This window comes from Physeter macrocephalus, chromosome 4 (genome assembly GCF_002837175.3).
Source record: "Physeter macrocephalus isolate SW-GA chromosome 4, ASM283717v5, whole genome shotgun sequence".
Taxonomy (NCBI): domain Eukaryota; kingdom Metazoa; phylum Chordata; class Mammalia; order Artiodactyla; family Physeteridae; genus Physeter; species Physeter macrocephalus.
The window spans coordinates 92,497,904-92,522,438 of record NC_041217.1 but is presented as its reverse complement, the minus strand read 5'-3'; the positions used below and the strand labels follow the sequence as shown (position 1 = coordinate 92,522,438).

The following is a 24,535-nucleotide window of genomic DNA, read 5'->3' as shown; positions in this document are numbered from 1 at the left end:
CTAATAGAACCTATCTTTTAGTCCTGCTGTTTCTGACACTAAAGGCCTTGCCATTTCAGTGACATTGCACTACCTAGAGTGATATTAAGAAGTCATTGCAATTCCTTGCAAAGAAAATGAGAGGGTAAGAGAATCATAGCCTTATTTGAAATATGGCACTAGAGAATGGGAAGTTAGGGGGAAGATATTCAGTAAAAATATGGAACAAGTTGGATTCTCAATGAAGACACTACAGAGACACATAAGGGACAGATTGGGTTGGTGGACTGAATAAGGACACATGTAATGTTAATAATGTGAGCTTTTAAAATGTATTAATATATTTTTTTAAATTGAGGATGTTAATGATTGGATTGGGCCACCAAATAATAATGGAGTCATTAAAGAAGTTACTATTAATCCAGATACTACTTGTGGCAATGACTGGGTCTGTGAACATCGATGGCGTCAAATAAGGTAGGAATACTTATTTAGAGATATCCTCTAATAATACAGTTTCTTAACATTTTGCTTTAAACTGTTGACATATTCATCAGCATTTCCTATGCTATTTTGTGTTTAGGAACATGGTTGTGTTCCGTAATGTAGTTGATGGCCAACCTTTTACAAACTGGTGGGATAATGGTAGCAACCAAGTGGCTTTTGGAAGAGGAAACAGAGGATTCATTGTCTTCAACAATGATGACTGGTAAGTAGACATCAATTAGAAATAATATTTTGTACCAACATGTTCTCAGTTTATTCTTTTCCTGTTCATTTACTTCTTTCATATCTGAAAAATCCTTTAGTCAGCAAATTAAGAAAATTTAGTGATCAGCAGAAAAATGATGATGACTCTTATTCTTTTGATCTCCTCTCTTTATTAGGGCTTTCTCTTCTAAGTAGAGTTATTTTTTTGTACACTTGTGCATATCATGGGCAGACATGCACATATATATGCTAGCATATACACCTCACATAAAATTCACATAATATAAAGGTTGTGAAATCCCTAGAAGACTGTCTTCTAGGACTTTTAAAATAAATAATGGAAAAATACTGCTTAAGGATGGAAATATCTTTTTTTCTGTCTCTTTTTTTTCACCTACCCTGGTATCTAGTTCTTTGGTCTTCTTTTTTCACCGTCCTGTCTTTCTGTGACAAATAATACTTTTTAAAGCACACACACACACATATATATATATATATATAAAGAATATACATGTTATGGTCATTGATTGACCTCAGGAGATTTTTTAGTTTTAGTTCTGAAACATCTTGTTACTGGCTTTTCATTTGTGACACTTATATTCTCTGTCTCAATTATACTGATTCCCTCAGACAGAGAACTATAGCTGAGAAGACCTCTTTGCAAGCAGTTGAAATGCCTTTGTCCAAGGCTAACTTCCACTCATGCTTAGCTCACTCTAGCCCAAATTATATTTTACTGACAAAAAATAAATCAAGTGTATCTCTTTCTTCCCTAAGACTCCATTGCCAGTCCTTTAATTTCTGTCTTTTGTAGATTGGAGAATCAAAATAAATTTATGGGACAGCTTTGTATTTTAAAACCATATACTTCTTCATAGAAATGCGAGATTATTTTTATCTCCAGCCCAAATTTATTTGACCCTCTTGAAAAAAAAGAGGTTTTTAAAGAAATAATCATATTTAAATTCTTGACAGTAATCAATATTTTCTTAAGTTCAGATGAAGACAAATTTAAAATGTGTTTGTTTACCACAGGAATCAATTTTCTCTAAGGGAGCCAATTCAACCAAATCTTCACTGATACTCTTCAACCTTATTATTTTAAACAAATCTTACTTTTAAATTTTATTTATTTACTTATTTATTTTTGGCTGCGTTGGGTCTTCATTTCTGTGCGTGGTCTTTCTCCAGTTGCGGCGAGCGGGGGCCACTCTTCATCGCGGTGCGCGGGCCTCTCACTGTCGCGGCGTCTCCCGTTACGGAGCACAGGCTCCAGACGCGCAAGCTCAGTAGCTGTGGCTCACGGGCCTAGCCTCTCCGCGGCATGTGGGATCTTCCCGGACCGGGGCACGAACCCGTGTCGCCTGCACTGTCAGGCGGACTCTTAACCACTGCGCCACCAGGGAAGCCCTATTATTTTTTAAAAATAATATTTACTCTTGACTAGGTTACGCCTAAGTCTTCTCTTCTATACGAATGTTGTTGGCCCTAAGAAAACTACTTATAGCCACTGGGGAGGCCTTTGTATTTGGATTTTATTTTCATTGAGACCTTGACTGCTTAGAGTTCTACAGCACAAAGTTAAACTCTTTGTTTTAGAGATAGTCTGTATTCTTGCTTTTAATTGTGATGCAATCTTAAATTTTATTCTACAGGGCATTATCTTCACCTTTGCAAACTGGTCTTCCTGCTGGTACATATTGTGATGTCATTTCTGGAGATAAAATTGGTAACGATTGTACAGGAATTAAAATCTATGTTTCCAGCGATGGCAATGCTAATTTTTATATTAGTAACTCTGCTGAAGATCCATTTATTGTGATTCATGCTGAATCTAAATTATAAAGTTTGAATTAAATACACACAGAAATAAAAGGTGTTTCTGTTCTTATATATATGTAATCTATAACTTCTCATAATTCATTAATTTTTGGTAAAGCTCTAATAAGTAACCAACTTGAAAAACTCAGAAAGGCATAAAATAACACGTATACTTAAATAATTATAACATCATTACAGTCAACATTTTGTTATGTTTTAGAAGATTCTCATTAACCTTTTTGTCAAATGCATTTCTAAGAACTCAGAAAAGCATATTGAAAACATGTTTGTTGCCATTAACACCATTTGCCCAGCTATGTATCTCTAATATATGTCTGTATTTCTTACATAGGGTGTTTCTAACAATTAGTTAGGGGTAGCGGATTTAATGATGATTCCCATACAAAGTCATAACACTTGGGTGCTTTTCATAATATAAAGGCCCTTTCATGTTTAATAAGTTAAAAACTAAAAGAAACAAATTATGCAGTCTATAATAATTAATTATCTGGAGCTCACAGGAATCTTCTCCTACATTCTCTATATTCTTTTTTTCATTCTCTTTCCAATGGCTTTCACATGATGATGTTGTATGGCTTTGGTTTCCTCTCTTAACCAAATTGATTCTGTGAGGGAGGAAAACTAAGTCAGGAAGGTTGTTCTGGTACAACACTGTCTCTGAGAGGCTTTCTCTATGCTCTGCCATGCAGTACTGTACTGAATGAGTCTAAAGATCTTATACCTGGTCAGGTTTGGGTTCTGTTCTTATGTCCTAATAGAACAGAAGCTACAGTATTACCGTCTCTATATTTAGTGTCTTGATTTAGCTGATATTCTATGGTTGTACGTATTATTATCTATTAACTTCAGAATAAAATGTCATATTGAAATTGAAGAGGGATGTTGGGACTTTGCTAAAGAAGATTCCTTGGTGCAGGTACAATGAGATATAAAATGAAACCTCTGTTTCCTAGTGGTAGATTTTGTAAGAATTGGGTGTTACTTTAGGAATTCTGCCCAGTTCTATCTTAGGAATTTTTATTCTATCAATGTCAATACTCTCTGTAATTTAATTTGACTGAGATATATCTTTTTTTTTTAAACATCTTTATTGGAGTATAATTGCCCCACAATGCTGTTCCAGTCTCCGCTGAACAACAAAGTGAATCAGCTACATGTATACATATATCCCCATATCCCCTCCCTCTTGTGTCTCCCTCCCACCCTCCCTATCCTGCCCCTCTAGGTGGTCACAAAGCACTGAGCTGATCTCCCTGTGCTATGCAGCTGCTTTCCACTAGCTATCTTTTACATTTGGTAGTGTATATATGTCAATGCTACTCTCTCACTTCGTCCCAGCTTACCCTTCCTCCTCCCCGTGTCCTCAAGTCCAGTCTCTACATCTGCATCTTTATTCCTGTCCTGCCCCTAGGTTCATCAGAACCCTTTTTTTTTTTTAGATTCCATATATATGTGTTAGCATACGGTATTTGTTTTTCTCTTTCTGACTTACTTCACTCTATACGACAGACTCTAGGTCCATCCACCTCACTGCAAATAGTTCAGTTTCATTTCTTTTTATGGCTGAGTAATATTCCATTGTATATATGTGCCACATCTTTATCCATTCAGCTGTCGATGGACATTTAAGTTGCTTCCTTGTCCTGGCTATTGTAAATAGTGCTGCAGTGAACATTGTGGTACATGTCCCTTTTTGAATTATGGTTTTCTTAGGGTATATGCCCAGTAATGGGATTGCTGGGTCATATGTTAGTTCTAATTTTAGTTTTTTAAGGAACCTCCATACTGTTCTCCATAGTGGCTGTATCAATTTACATTCCCACCCACAGTGCAAGAGGGTTCCCTTTTCTCCACACCCTCTCCACCATTTATTGTTTGTAGATTTTTTGATGAGAGATATATCTTTTTTTTTGACAAGTGTTATTTTGCTGAAGATTTGCTATTCCCCTTCCAATAGAGACTATTTTGTTCTCTTTTAACTCATTGAAAAGAATCTATAGAGACCTTAGAAATAAATGAGATGGTTCTTATGAAAAAAGTGCCAACATTTTTATTGGTATATACTAATTAAATGGAAAAGTGGCAATAAAAGAATATTGTTTAAATATTTTCATCACATTATTGATAGAAGTACAGGGCACACCCGCTTGAAAACTAACTATCATGAGCAAGATAAAATGCTAAAGTATGAGAGGTAAAAAGGTAAGGTGTGGCCTTTACTCTTTTGACCTATCATTTAGTGGAAACTGGTCAATAATTCCCTATACCGTCAGAGAATTTTGCATCTGATTCTCTTATTAATTCAGAATATAAAAGGCTAATCCAAAATATAGAAAAAAGAAGCACCATAGAGTATAATTTCAGTGTATTCTTTAAATTAATTAAATTCTTTATTGCTGCAGATAAAATTTGACACTCTAGGCACTGATTTAAAGTAGTTGAAAGTGAGTCTAAATTTTAGTTCTGTTTTTCCTTTATTTATTCTTATATTCACCAGTATCAATTATATACTTTCAGAATCCAAAAGCAATTATCACAAAATTTAACCATTTGCTTTTCAAAAACTTTCTGCATATTTTCAAAGTTTATATAGGATCCTCATTAATTCTAGAATTTATAAAACTGATTCACAAAAAATCAAACATGAGTTTGAAGTAAATATTGTTTTAGGGAACTTCTTCAAATCACAGACATTTTAGTAATAGCAGTAGAAGGTCTTCCAAAAAAGTTTCATTTTCTTATGTTTGAAGATTACAGAGTAAAGTTATCTCCATTCCAACCTCCTCAATGAAAAGAGAAAATAACAAGAACAAAAACAATAGGGAATAATCCCCTTTATCTCTAATAAAACTATGAGATTGTCAGCCCAAATAATAAACAATAAGGACCAGATGAAAATTCAACAGAGTGGAATTTGGCCTCTTCTAGAGAGGAAATAGTACCAACAGACTTTAAGCATGGCCAAACCTCTTAGAAATATGGAGGTCTCTGACCTTAAAGATCTAATCAAAGACTTGTTTATTTGAACAGTGAGCTACCAGGATGTGGTGAGCCTTGGAACTATACACAAACTCTAAAAGTCACAACGAAAACCAATATTTTCCAGAAGAAGTTAGTAAGAGTTGCAAGGTATTAGCAAGGAACATATTTGATGATCAGCTTGATAGTTGTACAGAATCCTTTTGGGAGTGTAAAGAAGTAACTAAAGCAGTTAACCTGCAATCTATTCACTCTGTTTACAGTCAGATGCCCTGAGAGAAAAAATAGAAGGTAGGTGACCTGGTCTAATCTCCTTGTCAGCTGGACTTCTGGGAAAAGGGACTACTGATATTTGCTGGGGAAAGAAACTTTATCTCTGAAATGCCCTTTATAGAGTATTCCTGGCTCAGGGTTACCTATAATAAATATAACCTAAAATCTATGCGGTATGGTGTATATCTTGTAAGTTATACAATTCTCTGAGACATAAATGGAAATGTTTTATACCTCAACTGCTCTTGTTGTCTGAAGTAACCCCATGAACCTTATTTAGAAACCTGATCTATTCTGAGCCAGATACTAATGTCCAGTGCAGGAAAATGGGACCTGAGGAGCTGCTTTTGATATCTCAGGCCTTTCTCTGTTTTGTCTGAACATCTTGATTGACTGTATCCTTGAAATTATTATAAAAGTTTGATGCCGGAATAGGATCTCTGTTTCACTTTTGTCTGATTTGATAATCCAATTCTACGTGTTAGCTTGGGGGAATAAAATACACTCTCTAATACCATAAAGGAAATCTATAACATAATAAGTTTCATAAGGAGCCATATAGATTTTCTGCTCATTCTGAAAAGATGTTGAGAAACAGGCAAAGGTACTACAAAGAAAATAAATGATCTTAGAGCAGATGGATTGATGAAAAAGTGTTCTGAGACAATATACACAAAATGAAGCTGTCCCAATTCACACAGCCACCAAACCCCAGCATACACATACAAAGCTTTTGTTGTATTAAGAGACTTATTAATAATAAAATGATTAATAATCAAGAAGGAAACTATATATGGCCCATGCTAAGTAATTGTAAAAGAAGAAAATGAAGATAAATAAAAAACAGCAGTACAAAATCAATGGCATTCTTGAAAACCACCAAACATAACTAGAAAAAGTAATTTAAAAAACATAATTTACGGGCTTCCTGGTGGTGCAGTGGTTGAGAATCCGCCTGCTGATATAGGGGACACGGGTTTGTGCCCCGGTCCGGGAAGATCCCACATGCCGCGGAGCGGCTGGGCCCGTGAGCCATGGCCACTGAGCCTGTGCATCCGGAGCCTGTGCTCCGCAACGGGAGAGGCCACAACAGTGAGAGGCCCGTGTACCACAAAAAACAACAACAACAACAACAACATAATTTACAACAACAGAACTATAAGGTACCTAAGAATAAGCCTAACAAAGGTGGAAATTGATACTATAAAAATTCTAGAATGTTTTAGGACACATAAAAAAGAAATGGAAATATACACATGAATTGGATTCCTGAAAATAAAATGTGCTAACTGCAATAAATATTCAATAGAAAAGTTGAAATGTAAAATTGAGGAAACCTTCCAGAAAATAGAGGAAAATGGCAAGAGACAGAAAATAAAATAGAATAGGTTAAAAAATTAGAGGATTATTCCAGGAATTTAAACATCAAATTATAAAGATTTTTTTTTTTTTTTTTTTTTTTTTCTGTATGGGGGCCTCTCATAAAAAATTAGAGGATTATTCCAGGAATTTAAACATCAAATTATAAAGATTTTTTTTTTTTTTTTTTTTTTTTCTGTATGTGGGCCTCTCACTGTTGTGGCCTCTCCCGTTGTGGAGCACAGGCTCCGGACACACAGGCTCAGCGGCCATGGCTCACGGGCCCAGCCGTTCCGCGACATGTGGGATCCTCCCGGACTGGGGCACGAACCCGTATCCCCTGCATCGGCAGGCGGACTCTCAACCACTGTGCCACCAGAGAAGCCCTAAAGATTTTTTGAAGAGACTATATGGAAAACAGGAAAGAGGCAATCATGAGCTCAAGGATATGAGTATACAGATTAAAATTGGAAATGTTAAAAGCAATGCATATTGTAATATTTCAGAAAATCAAAGGGGAAAATGTGATGCTAAAAACTTCCAGAGAAAGAGAATGACTAGTTTACATATGGTGGATCAAAATTAGATTAGCACCAGAGTGCCAGTACAAGAGAGTCAATAGAGTGTAGATTCAGATTTTGACTGTAAAATTTATTTGCTAAGTAACCTGAGACAAGCTTTTCAATTTCTTTGGACCTCAATTTCCTCAACTATCATTATGGATAATATTACTTTTTCATAACGTTGTTATGCGGAATAAATAGGGTAATATAGAACATGGTATATAGGAATTACTAAATTAATGTTAGCTATTTTAGAACACTTATTAACATTAACCCTGAAAGCTTGAGCACAGTAGAACAATTCTTTAAAATCCTGAGGAAAATGATTTCCAACTTAGAATTTTGTAGCCAGCCATACCATCAGCCATGATTTGTGGGGGAGAATAGATATTTATCACATGCAAAAACCTAAAAACATCTAACTCCCATATAACTTTTTTCACAGAAAGGAGGAATTAAACCCAGAAAGAGGAAATTAAGATTTCTGAAATAGAATCCTATACAGAAGAGAGACTAAGGGAATTCTCAATATATTAACAAAAAAAGTCCCAGAAGATTAGGGCTCCAGCAGGCTATGGCTAAACCAGTAAATATGAGGTTAGTTCATTGGTGGAATTTGTGAGAAAGGTCTTTTTAGAAAAATAAAATAAAGTTGAAGGGTTTGACCTCGTGAATAATTTTATTGAAAAGCATTTAAGAGAGTTGTTGGAAGTTTGGGAAGACATAAGTAGATATTTGAAGAATGCCAAGCAAATAAAAAAAATAACTTTTAGAAAAGTAAAAACTCTTGTCTAACAAAGGAAATAAAATGTCATAATGCTTGGCTCAGAATGAAAAATGTTTACATAGACATAATATTAAAAACAGTAAATTTGGATTTAATTAATAAAACCATATGGGGAAGATGAGAAACAGAAAATGTGCATATATGAGGGATGCATTATAGTACTAAATAATCTTATAAATTTGGAAATCAAGGCATAATGTCTATAACATAGAGAGGGAGAGAGACAGAGAGACAGACTTTCATAATAGATATCTCCTAGAAAAAATAAAAGAAACTTTACTTTTCATTTCACATTCATTTCTAAATATCGATGGTCACTCGAATTAGAATGCCAAAGCCAGTGCTAGTTTCAAACTTTTAGAGTCACTAACTACTGAAACCATTTGGAATCCACACTCTTTTGTAATAATAATTTTTAAAAAGAAACAAACAAAATTCTAAATTTTCTATAAATGAAAGAAATTCTAACAAAGTTCCGAGTTTTGAATTAGGATATTTCAATGTTTTTCTTTTTAAAGATATAAATACAAGTTTTTTCTGAATTTTTCTTTTTTTTTCCTATTTCCTATTTCTGAAGCCACAAGCATAAACTAATTTTCCTGATCCATCTCAGGTTAAAACCTAGGCAGTCCTGATGTAGTCTCCCCACAGTGTTAAACAGACTTTGGAAAATCCTGGGGAATCTGTGTCCCACTTCACATTGGAGATATGGGAACACATATATTGTACAGCTTGACCAACATGGCAGGCAGAGTTGGATAATGAGTGTTACAGAATCTGCACTATGAAGAAATAGGCACTCCTAGAGAAGGGTAGACTTGAAGATGGGCTTAATATTTGGCAATGACCTGTGTCCAGGCTATGTTTGACTCTAATCTCTCCCAACCTTCAGTAATGATTGACATATACACAGGAGGATAAAGGTTCAAGGCAGGAAAATGCAAGTATGGCCAGTCCCCTTTCTTGCCACTTAAGATGAAGGAGCAGCATTCTTTGAAAGAATTCTGGAAGCTGACAAGCAAGAACATGAGTAGTGGCTTACCACAGAGTTAGAGGCACTGAGGATGAGTATATAGTGGGCCACCCAGGATAGAGGTGAGCCAACTCTTCTTTTTCCATACATACCATAAAGTGGTGCCACTAATGTTTCAAGGTATGTTAGAATTATCCTTATAAGGATTTTGTATTCTCCCTTTCTCTCACATGTCTCAGATAATACCTTACATCATCTTGTCTTTGAAATAGAAGTAGGTGCACAGGCCAATATGGATTCCCTTGTATAGGTCCTAGACCATTCCCAAAACCAAGGATTTCTCTGAAATCTCCTAGTTTAGGTACAAATTAAAGTATGTCCAAGAGGGTGTCTGTTGCTCTTGATCTTCTATCTTCCACCAAATTAGATTGAAGTCATATTAGATTTTTGAACAGGTTTATATCATTTAGTTCATCCTTGTTAGATTATTAAAGTCAAATCTGGATTTTAATACATGTTTTAAATTTTAAAATGGCAGGTTTAGTTTGAGAAGAAAAAAGATTTTTGTTGGGAGTATTGTATACTCATAGAGTTAAATCATCTGTGTTATGAGAATGCTTTCCATGCTGCTAGGTCAGGTATGTCCCTACTCTTATGCAATCAAGTTCATTGTTACATGTAACCTAGAAAAATGCTGACATATTTCCAATTAGGGTGAGCCTTCCTATCAAAAGCCTTCCTATCCTTTTTGATATCCTTCCTATCCTTTTTGATATCCTTCCTAAGCCTTCCAAAAGGCTTTTGATAGCCTTCTTATCAAAATCCTGTCCTAGATTTTGTTGCTTAAAGATGAATACTGTATGAGTATGAACCATTATGTTATGGACAGTCAAAAAAGCTAAGAAAATATGTTCAATATAATTGGGGAAGTGAGTCCATTTACAGGTCAGGCAAAGCTGCATTCTCATTATTCCAGAGATTTTGGAGGAAAAAATTTAAATGAGGAACTGGCAAGGATTCCAAGGGGGATACTATCTCAAACAGCTTAGAAAAATATTTTCAAAATTTATTATTGCATTAATAGTATTTTATCTATCTTAATAAATATGTAATTTGAGAAAAACTAATAAAATGTTAGGAGGAAAAATCTTCATAATTATTCAAATACTTATTTACATCTAAGCATACATTATCTATCTTAATAAATATGTAATTTGAGAAAAACTAATAAAATGTTAGGAGGAAATCTTCATAATTACTCAAATACTTATTTACATCTAAGCATACTTTAAACCTTTAGCACCAAACGTGCTGTCTGACATAAAATAGGCTTTAAATGAATTAACTGATGAGTGAATAATTGAAAAAATATAGTTCTTCATTAGATACTAGCATGCAACCTCTGAAAAATAACCTACATACAAATAGATATAGATAGTAAAATAATATTGATAATTGTGAATAAAGAATCAATTTTCACATCTGTAAAAATGTGGGTGTTAGTGTGAGATAGATTTGCATCTGAATTCAATTTCTACTACTTTATTGTGTGTCTGTGGGCAATTTACTTAACATTTCCACGTGCACCTTCATGTTCCTAGCTAATAATTGTAAATAACAGCTAACTCATAGAGAAGTTACAGAAACAGCATAATACATAGGGCATAGTGCCTGCCACAATGAATGTGCAACAAGTTTTACTTATTATCCCAATAAAACCTTATATTGACTAGAAAAAATAAATAAATAAGGCATTTGTATAAATTGAGTAGATACAAGTCAATTTCATTTAATTACTTCAATTCTCTCTACTTAAACATCTCTAATTTTTAAATTTTATAAAATTAAATTTGCCTATAGTCTGAGTTAAAAATGTAAATAAATAAAAATTGACTTCTCAGCAGTGATTAATTTAGTAATTGTATTACTACATGGCATTTTGAACTATATGGTATATTTGAAAGAGCAATAAATTGTAAGAATACGTAATTGCTTTTCTAATGTAAAGTCACAAAGAATATCTGGTCCAGGAGTGGTTACTATCTATTTCAATATTCAAAGGAAAATATAAATTTAAAATCTTCTCATTAAGTAATTTGAACGTTTCTCATTTGATTAAATGAGAAAATTCTTTCAATAGGTTACCTATATGATGATTGCATTTATTTGGAATATCAGTGCAATGTGGAGTGATAAGAAGGACACTAGAATGAGAATTCAGAGGCTCTTAGCTGCAGTATGGCTCTGATACTAAATAGCAGTGTGATCTTGGGAAAGACATTTTCCTCTACATGTCTCAGGATACTGAAAAAGATGATATTTAAGGTACTTGAACAGGCCTGACTTCCATGGAACAACTTTACAGCTAAGAAATAAATTCCCCAATCATAGAAGTTGAGTAATAAGACAGTTATTAGAAGGTGAAAATATATTATTTTAGTATCTGGCATCTGAATTATCTCATAAATAAAATCTTCCTCTTTAAGAAGATATCTTGAAAAACCACTGACAGAGTGAGATTCTGAGACAAGACCCCAAGAGTATAAATGTGGTTTTCTAGGTCTGTACTAGAAAGAAGGGGATTTTTTTTTCTAGGAAAGGACATAAAATTAGGAACTGAAGCGGGAAAAGAGTTAGAGAAGCCAGTAAAACATTGTGAGATGACCATGGGGACATAAACCCATTCCCTCCCTACCATCCATCAACAGAAATCTTGACGGCTTTGGGTTTCCAAAGTAAGTGGGGATGGGAATATTGTCAAGTCTTTCTAGCTCTCAAGGGGCAGGCAATCCCTAGATGACATCTGGCCCACATTTTGAAGGCCTATACAGGTTCATGTGAACTAAGGCTTTGGACCCCACTGCATCTTGAATTAAATCACCACTCTCAAACTGAGCCAGCAGTAGTAACAAAGTGTTGGGTACATGGAACAGAGTAGAATTGTGTTGATCCTTAAACAATGGAATAATTACCACAATTAAGTTAATTAACATATCTGTTACCTAATATTGTTAACTATTTTCTTTTGTGAGTGTGGTAAAATGATTAAGACTTACTCTCTTAAGAAAAAAAAAAAGACTCTCAGCAAATTTCAAGTACACAGTACAGTATTATTAATTATAGCCACTATGCAATACATTACAGCCCTAGAATTTATTCATCTTATAACTGAAAGTGTTATACCTTTTCGTTTCCCCCAGCACCCCCAGCCCCTGACAACCATCATTCTACCATCTGTTTCTACGAGCTCCATTTTTTTTTTTTTAAGATTCCACATATAAGTGGGATCATACAGTTTTGTCTCTGTTTGTATGGCTTATTTCAATTAGTATAATGTCCTCCAGTTTCATTCATGTCATCACAAATTGCAGTATTTCTTTTTTTAATGGCTGAATAGTATTTCATTATATGTGGATATACCATGTTTTCTTTATCCATTCTCCCACTGAGGAACACTTAGGTTATTTCTATATCTTGGCTATAGTAAGTAATGCAGCAATGAACATAAGAGTGCAGGTATCAATTCAAGATACTGACTCTATTTCTTTCAGATATATACACAGAAAGATTGCTGGATCATATGGTAGTTCTATTTTTAATTTTTTGAGGAACTATTGTTTTCCATAATGGCTGTACCAATTTACATTCTTAACAGCAGTGTACAGGGTTCCCTTTTCTCCACATCCTTGTGAATATTTGTAATCTCTTGTCTTTTTGATAGTAGGCACTCTAACAGGTGTTAAGTGATATCTCATTATGGTTTTGATTTGCATTTTTCTAATGACAAGTAGTGTTGAGCACCTTCTCATGTATCTATGGATAGTTTGTATGTCTTTTTGAAAAAATGTCTATTCTGGTACTTTGCCCATTTTAAAATTGTGATATATATATATATATATAGCTATTGAGTTGTAAGTGTTCTTTATATATTTTTGGATATTAAACCCTTACCAGATACATAGTTTGCAAATATTTTCTCCCATTCTGTAGGTTGCCTTTTCTTTTTATTTTTTTAATGTTTCCTTTGTTATGCAGAAGCCTTTTAGCTTGATATAGTCCCACTTGTTTACTTTTGCTTTTTTTTGCCTGTGCTTTTGGTGTCATGTCCATGAAATCATTGGCAAGAGCAATGTCACAAAACTTTTTCCCTGTTTTCTTCTAGGAGTTTAATAGTTTTGAGTTCTACGTTCAAGTCTTTAACTTATTTTGAATTAATTTTTGTGAGTGCTGTAAGGCAGGGGTCCAGTTTCATTCTTTTGCATGTGGGCATCCAGTTTTCCTACCATCATCTCTTGAAAGGACTATGCCTTTCCCATTGGGTGTTCTTGGTGTTCTTGTCAAAAATCATTTGACCATATATGTGTAGGTTTATTTCTTGGTTTTCTATTCAGTTACATTGGTCTATGTGCCTTTTTTTATGCCAGTACCATACTGTTTTAGTTACCATAACTTTGTAATGTAATTTGAAATCAAGAAGTGTGGTGCCTCCATCTTTGTTCTCTTTTCTCAAGATTGGTTTGACTATTTGGTGTGTTTGTGGTTCCATACCATAACACTGGAACAAAGAAGAAATCAAAAGCGTTATCAAAAATAAAAAAAAAAACTAAAAAAATAAATCCACCTGCCAATGCAGGGGACATGGGGTTCGATCCCTGTTCCGGGAAGATCACACATGGCACAGAGCAACTAAGCCTGTGCACCACAACTACCAAGCTCGCGCTCTGGAGCCCACGAACCACAACTGCTGAGCTGGCATGCCACAACTACTGAAGCCTGTGAGCCTAGAGCCCATGCTCCACGACAAGAGAAGCCACCGCAATGAGAAGCCCGTGCACTACAACGAAGAGTGGCCCCTGCTCGCCACAGCTAGAGAAAGCCCACATGCAGCACCCAAGACCCAATGCAGCAAAAGATAAATAAATAAAATAAATAAATAAATAAATAAATAACTTGAAACAAACACAAATGGAGTGTTATCAGAAGCATGGTGGGGAGAAAAGCTACCTTTTTCTCTCCTCTTCAATCTACAACCAATAAAATACCCACAACTCAACAAAGGTACCTCCACTCAAGACAAAAGGATGCAGGAGGATTCTAAACATCTGTACATTTAAAGATGAGTGGACTGGAACACATAGAAGAGGCAGAACTAAAGGAACAGAGGAGTTGGTACCTGCCATCCCAACCCTCTGACCATGGTAGCTGAGCCCACAGCTTCAGAAACCTTAGCAACAGCTGGGGAAATGGTGCACAGGACTCCAGCCTCCAGACCACTCCAGTGCCTGTGGCCACAGGTAACTGGGCAGGCATAGCAGTGGGGCCTGAAACCCCATTCCTCCAGCTATTGAGGGGCCCACAAATTCTACACCTCCACAACCCCCCACTGGCTGTGGCAGAGGCCACAAACCTTACAACACTGCACATAGTTGAGGTGCCTGTGCGACCCTGGTTACCCGCCAACTCTCACCCCCTCCCACCCCAGGGCAGAGCCTGTGTCTCAAGGGATTAGGGACAGGAGGAAGGGGCCCACCATCCCAGTGACGACAGGGGCTCTGGCGGAAGCAAGGCTGCAAGAAGCAACAACGAAGGCACAGAGCCATACCTCTTACACAGAAGATGGAGGCTGAAAAGTGCGAACTTTCAAATATTTGTAACCAGAGACAGCTCACGGTAGAGAAATCAAAAACTTGTGTCACAGCGCCACCTACTGGAAAACGAAAGGACTCTAATTTCTAACGTCATTTAACTTTAAATGCGTCGAAAGAGGAGCAATTCGTCAAGTAAAATGAACAACCACAAAAAGAAAATGACAGTTCTTCAGAAATCAAACTTAAACTCATGGAATATTGCTGTCTAACTGATAGAGAATTCAAAATAACTGTCATGAAGAAACTCAACAAGGTACAAGAAAACTCAGAAAGGCAGTTTAATGAGCTCAGGACTAAAATTAATGGACACGAGGAATATTTTACCAAATAGATTGAAGTTCTAAAAAAAGAACGAAACATAAATTCTGGAGCTGAATAACTCAATAAATGAGATGAATAATTCATTAGAAAGCACTGAAAATAAAGCAGACCACATGGGAAGAGAGAATTAGTGAGCTCAAAGATAGAAGTCTAGAAATGATACAAGTAGGAGAGGAAAGAGAAACAGATATGAAAAATGAGAAAATTCAACAAGAGCTATTCAACCCTTTTACGAAGGACAACATTAGGAAAATGGTTATCTCAGAAGGATAAGAGGGGAGAAAGGAATCAGGGAGATAATTTAAAGAAATAATAGCTGAGAACTTCCCAAACTTGGGGAAGGACCTGGATATACAAGCCCACAAATCTAAGAGAACACCTAATTATCTTAATGTAAAGAAACCTTCTCCAAGACTTATAATATTAAATTGTCAAAAGTCAATGACAAAGGAAGAATTTTAAAGGCAGCTAGGGAAAATTATGGTAACCTACAGAGGAGCCTCCATTAGGCTATCATCAGATTTCTCAACAGAAACCCTACAGGCCAGGAGGGAATGCAATGGCATTCTCAAAATACTGAAAGATAATAACTGTCACCTAAGAATATTCTATCCAATAAACATCATTCAGATATGAAGGAAGAATAAAAGACTTTCCCAAACAAATAAAAGCTGAGGGAGTTCATCAATACTAGACCTGCCTTATGAAAGTTATTGAAAGGAGTTGTTCTTCCAGAAGCAAAATTGTAAAAATACACAAAACTTTGAGCAAGGTGATAAATAGAACTAGAAAGTTGCAACTCTTTATCTGGTTAGGTTTTTAAATACTTTATTATAGCATAAAGTTTAAAGGGAGAAAAAAAGAAAGCAAAAAAAAATAACTACAGCTGTCTCAGTTTGTTAGCAAACTCACAACATAAAATAAAGGATAATTTGAAAACAGAAACATAAAAGGGGAATAGGAAAAGGATGGAATTCATATATATAAATGAAGATAAGATGCTATCAGCAGAAAAGGGACTATTTTATCTATGAGACATTTAACACAAAACTCAGAATAAACACAAAACAAATATATAGCCGAAACACAAAGCATAAAAAAGAGGAAACGGAGAAAAATATCATAGAAAATCACCAAGCCAAAATGGCAGACAGAAACACAAGGAAAAAGAAATGATGGTGATCTAGAGCAACCAGAAGACAAAAGATAAAATGGCAGTATTAAATCCTCACCCATCAATAATCACCTTAAATGTAAATGGACTGAATTTTCCAGTCAAAAGCACAGAGAGTCTGGATGGATTAAAAACAAGACCCAACTATGTGCTGCCTCCGGGAGACTCAGCTCAGCTCTAAAGACAAACATAGGCTAAAAGTGAAATGATGGAAGACAGTGTTCCAAACAAATAGCAGCCAAAAGAAAGCTAGTGTAGCTATGCTCATATCAGACAAAATATACCTCAAGTCAAAAAAAAGGTAATGAGACAATATACAAAAATAAAGAATATGATTCATCAAGAAGTACATACAGTAATTAATATATGCACCTAACAGAAGAGCACAAAAATATATAAAACAATTATTAACAGACCTAAAGGGAGAAATTGACAGCAACACAATAATAGTAGAGGACTTTAACACCATATTTACATCAATGGACAGATCATCCAGACAGAACACAACAAGGAAACAGCCTTAAATGAAACATTAGACTAGATGGGTTTGATAGATTTGTACAGAACATTCCATCCAAATGCAGCAGACTACACGTTCTTCTGGAGTGCATATGGAACTTTCTCAAGGACAGACCATATGTTGGGACACAAAGCAAGTCTCAGTTAATTTAAGAAAATTGAAATCATATCAAACATTATTTCTGATAAAAATGGAATGAAACTAGAGCTCAACTATAGGAAGAAGAATGGAAAAGTCATAAATACATAGATACTGAACAACATGATACTGTACAAGTATTGGGCCAATAAAGAAATCAAAGGAGAAATCAAAAATTACCTGAAGATAAATTAAAATGAAAATAAGACATCAAAATCAATGGAATACAGAAAAAGCCGTACTAAGAGGGACGTTTAATAGCAATACAGACCTCCCTCAAGAAATGAAAAAAATCTCAAACAATCTAAACTTACCCCTAAAGGAACTAGAAAAAGGAGGACAAATGAAGCCCAAATTTAGTAGAAGGAAGGAAATAATAAAGATCAGAGCAGAAATAAATGAAATGGAGACTAAAAAACCAATAGAAGAGATCAAAGAATCTAAGAGCTGTTTCTTTGAAAAGATAAATCAACAAACTCTTAGCTAGACTCACTAAGAAAAAAAGAGAGAAGGCTCTGATAAATAAAATCAGAAACAAAAGAGGAGAAATAACAATGGATACCATAGAAATACAAAGAACTGTAAGAGAATGTTTTGAACAACTGTACACCAACAATTTGGATGACCTAGAAGAAATGGACATATTCTCAGAACCATACAACCTTCCAAGACTGAGTTGTGAAGAAATCGAGAATCTGAATAGACCAATTACTAGTTCAGAGATTGAAACAGTAATCAAAATCTCCCATAAAACAAAAGTCTGGGGCCAGACGACTTCAGAAGGGAATTCTACCAAACACTCAAAGAAGATCTAATACCTATTCTTCTCAAACTATTGCAAAAAATTAAAGAGAAGGGAACACTTCCTAACTCATTTTACAAGGCCAATATCACCCTGATACCAAAACCAGACAAAGACATCACACAAAAAAGGAAAGTTACAGGGCAATATCTATGATGAAAATGGATGCAAAAATCCTCAACAAAATATTGGCAAATCAAATTCAACAATACATTAAAAGGATCATACACCATGGTCAAGTGGGTTTAATTCCAGGGATACAAGTATGGTTTAACATTCATAAATCAATCAGTGTGATACACCACATTAACAAAATGAAGGATGAAAATAATATGATCTTCTTAATAGATGCAGAAAAATCATTTGACAAGATTCAACACCCATTTATGATAAAAACGATAATGTGGGTATAGAAGGGATGTACTTCAAAATAACAAAGGTCATATGTGAGAAAACCACAGCCAACATCATAGTCAATGGTGAAAGGTGGAAAGCTATCCCTCTAAGATCAGAAACAAGATAGGGATGCCCACTCTCATCACTCTTATTCAACATAGTTTTGGAAATCCTAGTGAGATCAATTAGGCAAGAAAAAGAAATAGAAGACATCCAAATTGAAAAGAAAGAAGTAAAACTGTCACTATTTGCAGATGAAATTATTTAATATATAGAAAACCCTAAAGACTCTACCAAAAAACTATTAGAAATAATAAATGAATACAGTACAGTAGCAGGATATAAAATCAATATACAAAATCTGTTGCATTTATTTATAATAACAGTGAGACATCAGAAAGAGAAATTTGGAAACAATCCCATTTACAATCACAACAAAAATACCTAGGAATCAATTTAACCAAGGAGGTGAAAGACTTATAGACTGAAAACTATAGACATTGTTGAAAGAAATGAAAAAAGACACAAATACATGGAAAGATATTCTGTGCTCATGAATGGAAAGAATTAACATTGTCAAAATGTCCATATTACCCAAAGTAATCTACAGATTTAATGAAGTTCCTATAAAAATCCCAAGGACATTTTTCCCAGAAATAGGAAAAATGAAATATTACTATTTGCAACAGTATGGATGGACCTTGAAGGCATTATGCTAAGTAAAATAAGTCAGACAGAGAAAGAAAAGTACTGTATGACTTCACTCATATATGAAATATAAAGAAAAACTAATAAACAAACAAATACACAAAAACAAAATATATGAACAAACCAAACCAAACAACAACAAACAAATAGATGCAGAGAGTCAGGATGGAGAGTGAAATAGGTAAGTGGGATCAACTGTATGGTGATGGATGGAAAATAAATTTTTGGTGGTGAGCATATTGTAGGGTATACAGAAATAGAAATATAATGTTATACATATGAAACATATAATGTTATAAATCAATGTTACTTCAATAAAAAATTTTTTTTTAATGACAGTGGATACAGCATATGAAATCTTACAGGATGCAACAAAAGCAATTCTCAGGGAGAAGTATAGTAATAATTGCCTATATTAAGAAAAAAGAAAGATCTCAAATAAAAAATTTAACTTCATACCTCAAGGAAATGGAAAAGGAGGAACAAGTTAAACTCAAGGTAAGAAGTAGGAATAAAATAATAAAGATTAGAACAAAAATAAATGATATAGAGACTAGAAAAACAACAGAAAGATTAATGAAACTAAGCTGGTTTTTTGAAAAGATAAACAAAATTGACAAACTTTTAGCTAGAACAACTAAGAAATAAAGAGAGAAGACTCAAACAAATAAAAGCAGAAATGAAAGGGACGTTACAACTGATAACACAAAATATAAAGGATCGTAAGAGACTATTATGAACAATTATATGCCAAGAAATTAGATAACCTAGAAGAAAGTAATCCATTTGCAGAATATACAACCTATCAAGACTGGAAAACATACAACGTATCAAGACTGGGTAAAAAATAAATAGAAAATCTGAAATAAATAGAAAATCTAAGCCCAGGGCCAGATGACTCTACTGTTGAATTCTACTAAACATTAAAAGAAGAATTATTGCAAGTCCTTCTCAAACTCTTCCCCCAAAAAAAATCAAAGAGGAAGGAACACTTCTGAGCTCATTTTATGAGGCCAGAATTATTCTGATTCCAAAATCAGATGATGACATTACAAGAAAGTAAAATTACAGAATAATATCCCTGATGAACATAGATGTGAAAATCTTCAACAAAATACTACCAAACTGAATTTAACACACATTAAAAAAGATCATACACCATGGTCAAGTGGGATTTATACTTGGGATGCAACAATGGTTCAATATACCAAATTAATAAACGTGACACACCACATTAACAGAATGAAGGATAAAAAAATATTATTATGTAAGTAGATGTAGAAAAACATTTGAAAAACTTCAATATACTTTTATGGTAAAAAATCTTAACAAATTAGATATATAAAGTATGTACCTCAACATAATAAAAGCCATATATAATAAGCACACAGGTAACATACTCAGTGGTGAAAAGCTGAGAGCTTTTCCTCTAAGACTAGAAATGAGATAAGGATTCCTGCTTTTGCCACTTTTTATTTAACACAGTACTGAAAGTACTAGCCAGAACAGTTAGGCAAAACAAAGAAATACAAGGCATCAAAATCAGAAAAGAAAAAGTAAAATTGTCTCTTTATAGATAACATGATTTTACATATAAAAATTCCTAGAGACTCTACCAATAAAACTTTCAGAACTAATAAACTATTTCAGTAAAGCTGTAGGATACGAAATCAGTATACAAAAATCACTCGCATTTTTATACACTAACAGTAAACTTTCTAAAAGATAAATTAAGAAAGCAATCCCACTTACAACAGCATGAAAAACAATAAAATACTTAGGAATAAATTTAACCAGGTAGGTAAAAGACCTGTACACTGAAAACCATAAGACGCTGATGAAAGAAATGAAGACAGAGATAAATGAAAAGATACCCCATGTACATGGATTAGAAGAATTAATTTTGTTAAAAATGTCCATAATACTTAAGGATCTACATGTTGAACATGATCCCTATCAAAATTTCAATGGCATTTTCACAGAAAGAAAAAAACAATCCTAATATTTATACATAACACATGGTTTATTAACAGGTTGGATATTTGCTCAAAGGTGGTCCATAACAGATTTATTTGATGGGTTAAAGTCACTAATATGCTCCATCTATATTGTGTTGTATAATATAGTTGAAATCCCAGGAGAGACTACATGCAGCTAGTAATTAGGGAACGTTTGTAAAAGTGCCACCAAAATGGTGAAGGAGTGGAATGCTTAGGAGTATGAAAAGTGAAGGATAAATATAGAAGATTTATAGGCCCCACCTTTAGAAATCAGACATGCTCCCAGAGAAACTAGTGTTGGTGTTTTTGTCATCAATTGCATGATATCTGATTAGGTAATATAAAGACTCACTACTAAATGTTTGGCAATATACGAGCAGAAAGAAGAGAAGACCACTTTATTTGTGTTAGTTCTGGAGAGACTACTTGTTTTCTATATATTTACTCTATCTATAACTAGGTACTATTGTAAAAAAAGAAAAGAGAAAGAAAGCATTGTGTTTTTAGTGAGGAAGTTGATTTTGATGAGGTTGGGAAACTAGTCAGGATGTTGCTAGTGAAAGATGGGGAGAAACTGAATATAGGCAGTGTTGTAAAGATAGAAATTAAGGAAAAAATCCTTACAGTATTCAGGAAGTAGAATTAAGAATGTTTCCTGATTAATGTAATATAGGTGGTGAAGAATGATTTAAGAATAACCTCTAAAATTTGTGATTTAGTATAGAAGATAGATGGTGCCATCACTAAAAAGGAGAACATGGTGAATATGAGTGGAGAAGAATTGGAGAAGAGTTGATAAAGAATTGAAAAGGAATAAAGAATTGCTGGTGAATGAAATGGAATAAAGATGATAATTCAGGTTTGAACACATGAGTTTCTAGGTAGTGATGTTCAGTGGGCAGCTGAACATATAGATTCAGGCTTTATAAGAAAAATCTTTGCTGTATATATGTATTTTGGAGTCTTCAATATACAAGTGGTAGTTAAGGCCTTATGTGGAGTTTTACTTATATTTATAGAGTGAAAAGAAAGGAAAGGAAGGAAAGGAAGGGAAGAAAAAGGAATGGAAAAGATGGGAATGGAAACAGTGAAGGATTGGAAAAAGGAGTTTTAAAGAGGATAAGAAATAGCTATGGAGCTCAGAACTAGGACTTACTGTAACAAAAACAAAAGAACTAAAATAAGGAAAAGAGTCATAGGAAACAGATAGGGGCAGAAGTGCTGGATAGACAACTGGTTACCTTACCATTGGTGACCTTGGTAGTATCAGTAGAGTGGTGCAACTGGAAACCTCCTCTGTGAGAATCATATGGGGGAGGATTAACAATTTCAAATAACCCTGTTTAGAAATCTAAAGCTTAAATAGAATCAGAACATAAAAGTAATTTGAAGACAATATGCATGATATGGGCATTATAGAGTGTACGTGATTCTGTAAAAGAAATGTATGTTTACAAGGAGATTAGTAAATGTTTGAAAACAAAGTAGTTTTATAGATTTTAATTTAATTGTATAAATTTTTGATAGTTTGTGTTTTCACAGTACTGTGGCATTTAAATTTTTTAGCTTTGCAGGATTGCTGACTGAATTGAAATAGATAGCTTAGGTTCTCTGATTTCCATTTAAATGCTCAACAAACTGTCACAAGGAAGTAGTTTTGCACGATTTATAACAACTTTAAGAGATTTGCTGCTGTGCTATGACTACATCCAGTTATATGAAATATGGCTTTCAAAATTACTTTTTTCCATTACCTGGACAAGTTAGGGTTAGTGTAGAAGGAAGTGGCTGCCTAGATGTAGGATACTAATACAGTTTTGAACATTTGATATATTCACATAAATCCTCTGCACACACACAAAAATGAAAAATTGCTGCAACTGTTTCTTACAGATAGAACTTAATTAAAAAGAAAGAATTGAGTTTTCAGGGATGCATTTTCCATTTCCGAACCAGGTATTTTTATTAAGTGGCAGCTAGAGTTCTCAATATTAGCTATTGAATTTCAGATTATTTCAATGCAATGAAAACTATGACTAGTTCTTATCTTCCTCACCCCAGTCAATAGTATTTAATTTAATCTTTTCCTACAATATCTAATTCGGTAACCAAAAAAAGCAATCAGTAAGAGTAAAATGATAGGAAAATCAGTCAAAAAACTGTTTTTCTTTAAATTTTAAGCTCCTTGAAAACTGAGCATCTTTTTCTCTATGATCCCCTGAAGGCTGAACAATAATAAATATCCACTGAATTAAATTGTTAAATTCTTTCATCAATGCTCTTTTTTTTTTTTTTTTTTTTTTTTTTTCGGCACGCGGGCCTCTCACTGTTGTGGCCTCTCCCATTGCGGAACACAGGCTCTGGACGCACAGGCTCAGCGGCCATGGCTCACGGGCCCAGCCGCTCTGCGGCATGTGGGATCTTCCCGGACCGGGGCATGAACCCGTGTTCCCTGCATCGGCAGGCGGACTCTGAACCACTGTGCCACCAGGGAAGCCCCATCATCAATGCTCTTAATCTTAATATATTTCAAAATTCTTGGAGTCCTTTTATTACATTGACAATATGAAATTTAGCATTAACCTGAAAGATAACTGGGTCTTACCCTATAAATAATTCTTTTATAGCAAATAGATGTTTTTCAGACATTAAGTTGTTTTGTAATTCATAATTGTAATTTTAAAATAATCTGAGGATATTTCCCCCCTAAAGACTGTTAAATAGAACCCCTTCTCTAAATCCACTGATACTTTAACACGGAAAATTAAAGAGAGGTGTGTTTTTTCCCTAAGCTAGATTTAGTGGAAATGGGAGAGATTAAAGAAGAAATTCCTCATTACATAGGTTGTGAGAAAATAGAAAAATTTTTCCCTGGAAATTTGTATGTGGATGAACCACATTCCCTTTTGACAATAAAAGACAATTATGATCCAGAAGCAGAAAAATTATATATACAAACTGGGAAAACAGTAAGAATGAATATGAAGGGTGAAGAATTATGGCTGTTCATAATCATTTCAATTTGGATTTCCCCATAATTTATGTGTCTGTTTTTTTAAATTGGTTTTCATTTATGCCAGAAAATATATTTATTTACTATCTAGATCTATTTCTGTCAATATAAAAATTCAAATGTGAAAGGACAATGAATAAAATTTAAAAAATTAAGGCTAAAGTAAAATGACACCTTTTTTTTTTTTTTTTTGTGGTATGCGGGCCTCCCTCTGTTGTGGCCTCTCCCGTTGCGAAGCACAGGCTTCGGATGCGCAGGCCCAGCGGCCATGGCTCACGGGCCCAGCCGCTCCGCGGCATGTGGGATCCTCCCAGACCGGGGCGCGAACCCGGTTCCCCTGCATCGGCAG

General features: G+C 34.5%; 1 protein-coding gene across 22 annotated transcripts in view; it reads left to right on the top strand.

The window, feature by feature from the left end:
* The window catches only part of LOC102984370 (pancreatic alpha-amylase), a 126,932-nt gene that overhangs the window by 26,131 nt on the left and 76,266 nt on the right, over positions 1-24,535 (top strand). For 8 of the 22 annotated variants that reach the window (XM_055084402.1, XM_028489051.2, XM_055084405.1 and 5 more), the window contains exons 8-10: positions 338-456; positions 563-688; positions 2,346-2,419. In XM_055084402.1, coding sequence (XP_054940377.1) covers positions 338-456; positions 563-688; positions 2,346-2,419 — 319 coding nt within the window. Of the gene's footprint in view, positions 1-337; positions 457-562; positions 689-2,345; positions 2,587-19,512; positions 19,672-21,892; positions 22,590-24,535 lie in introns of those variants that run through there. The other 14 variants (XM_028489060.2, XM_028489059.2, XM_055084409.1 and 11 more) reach the window with 8 other exon arrangements.